The sequence below is a fragment of the Helianthus annuus genome, chromosome 6 (genome assembly GCF_002127325.2).
Source record: "Helianthus annuus cultivar XRQ/B chromosome 6, HanXRQr2.0-SUNRISE, whole genome shotgun sequence".
NCBI lineage: Eukaryota > Viridiplantae > Streptophyta > Magnoliopsida > Asterales > Asteraceae > Helianthus > Helianthus annuus.
The window spans coordinates 131,278,647-131,280,584 of record NC_035438.2 but is presented as its reverse complement, the minus strand read 5'-3'; the positions used below and the strand labels follow the sequence as shown (position 1 = coordinate 131,280,584).

Here is a 1,938-nt window from a genome sequence, read left to right as displayed (position 1 = left end):
GACCAAAATCGGGGAGCCGGCACCGAAGAGGGCAGGAGAGAGAAGGTGGGCCCCCCATTCAATCAACCAATAAATTTTTTTTTTAATAAAAAAACAAGTCACTTAAGAGAGGAGTGCCGCCATCAAATTGGGGTGTGAGGGGAGTTTAAGAGGGGAGTTAACGTGGCATAACCTGATTGGGTGTGCGTAAGAGAGGGGACTCCCCTCTTAGGGGAGTGCCCCGCTCACCCTAAGAGTGTCAATGCACCAGTTAATGGGGCAAGTAAGTCCGAGTGTAATGACTACATGGAAGGCATGTAGAACCTAGGTGAGTTGTTAAAACTACTTTAAAGAGGTACTTCTTCTCTTTAAGGTTATGAACAAAAGTTTTAAATCTTTCTGGAGTAAACTGCCATTTTGCTCCCTGAGGTTTGGTCACTTTTATCACTTTAATACAAAACTCAAATATTTTGCATCTGGGTCCATATAGTTTCACTTTTATTGTCATTTTGGTCCAAATGTGAAATCAGGTCATATTTCTCAAATTAAATCCTCCTATTTTGTCTTTTTCCTTAGGGGCAAAATGGTCATTTCTTTTTTATTTTATTTAAAGCTATTATAAAACAATAATATTTTGTGGGTTCCATCACACCCCACTTCTTCTTCTACCTCCTTTGTCTCGGTCTCTCGTCTCTCCCCTGCCATAACAGCCACCCAATCTTTATAGTCCCAAATCAAACACGAATCAGTTGTTGTTGTTAATAATTAGGATGAGGCTTTTGTTTAATGAGTATAAGCGAACGAAATCCATGTAAGTCACGTACCTAGGAAGCTCGAAAAGGCTAGATTGAGAAGTTGGTTGGAGTTGAAATTATCCTACGGTCGGAGATAGGCTGCAGAGAAAGCAACAGGGAGAATTGAAGTGAAAGTGATGTTAGCAAACCCAAATATGTTTTCATTAGAAACACTAGAAGTCACATAATCCACACGCTGCCATTAATACATATATTGTAACATACCTGCAAGATTTTCAGCTGCGTATCTTAAGCAAACAACTTTCAATTCAGTGGCATGATAACGATCGGCCAGTGCGAGAGATCTACCAACAGAGTTTACGGTTATATCTTTACAGAGGTGAGACTCACACATCCGGCGAAGTCTGACCAAATTATACTTATCGGCAGCAGCCAACAACTTGGCTATTAACGAATCGGATTCGGAGAAAGAACTAGATGTCGCTAACTCATCTTTCATAAGCGCGTCTCTGTATATGAAATGTAGCATAGCCTGTTCCATATTCAAAAAAGTTAAACTTTGATACAAAAACTATATTATTACAATATTAATTGAAGTTACCTTGAAAACTTTTGGTTCCATTGCAGTGAACCGATGTTAGGCAGAGAGATACAGAGAGAAAGGAGATAGAAGAAGAGTGTGTGTGGTGGGATCCACAAAAGATTATTGTTTTAATAAAAGCTTTAAATAAAATAAAATAAATGACCATTTTGCCTCTGAAGAAAAGGACAAAAAACCAGGATTTAATTTGAGAAATATGACCTGATTTCATTTTTGGATTAAAATGGCAATAAAAGTGAAACCATAGGGACCCAGATGCAAAAGATTTCAAATTTGGACTAAAGTGGCAAAATTGACCAAATCTCAAGGACCAAAATAGCAGTTTACTCATCTTTCTGTGAAAATGGTTTTTTATTTAACAACTCGTTGCTAAAGTGGACAAGTCTTATTCGATTCTTTGTTGCTTGGTATGCCTTTTAAAACCTTCTTTATTGCTCATCCATTTCTTCAATTCCTACGGGGTGTGTTTCTGACAATTGCTTATTTTACTACTCGTCATAACAACCAAGGTCATCCATTCATGGCAAAAACTATCCGACTTGCTCTAACAGTGGCAACTATTCAGGTGCTCATGGCCGAGGCCAGTGCTCGCCTCATTGTCGA

At 38.6% G+C, this 1,938-nt stretch overlaps 1 protein-coding gene across 1 annotated transcript; it reads right to left on the bottom strand.

Annotated features, from left to right (window-relative positions):
- Positions 1–582: 582 nt before the first annotated feature.
- Positions 583–1,356, bottom strand: LOC110945081 (BTB/POZ and MATH domain-containing protein 4). The gene is made up of 3 exons (XM_022186718.1): positions 1,336–1,356; positions 999–1,266; positions 583–677 (listed from the first exon to the last, which is right to left on the bottom strand). Exons 1-3 carry the CDS (start codon positions 1,354–1,356, stop codon positions 583–585), a joined length of 384 nt encoding a protein of 127 aa, XP_022042410.1.
- Between the last annotated feature and the right edge of the window lie 582 nt (positions 1,357–1,938).

What these genes read in the sequence shown, in the direction of transcription:
- LOC110945081 (XM_022186718.1), bottom strand. Translation starts at nt 1,356, where the DNA reads ATGGAACCAAAAGTTTTCAAG. An exon ending in TGGAACCAAAAGTTTTCAAG is followed by an intron (nt 1,267 to 1,335) that starts GTAACTTCAATT and finishes AATATGGAACAG; the next exon opens with GCTATGCTACATTTCATATA. An exon ending in CGCAGCTGAAAATCTTGCAG is followed by an intron (nt 678 to 998) that starts GTATGTTACAAT and finishes CTGTTATGGCAG; the next exon opens with GGGAGAGACGAGAGACCGAG.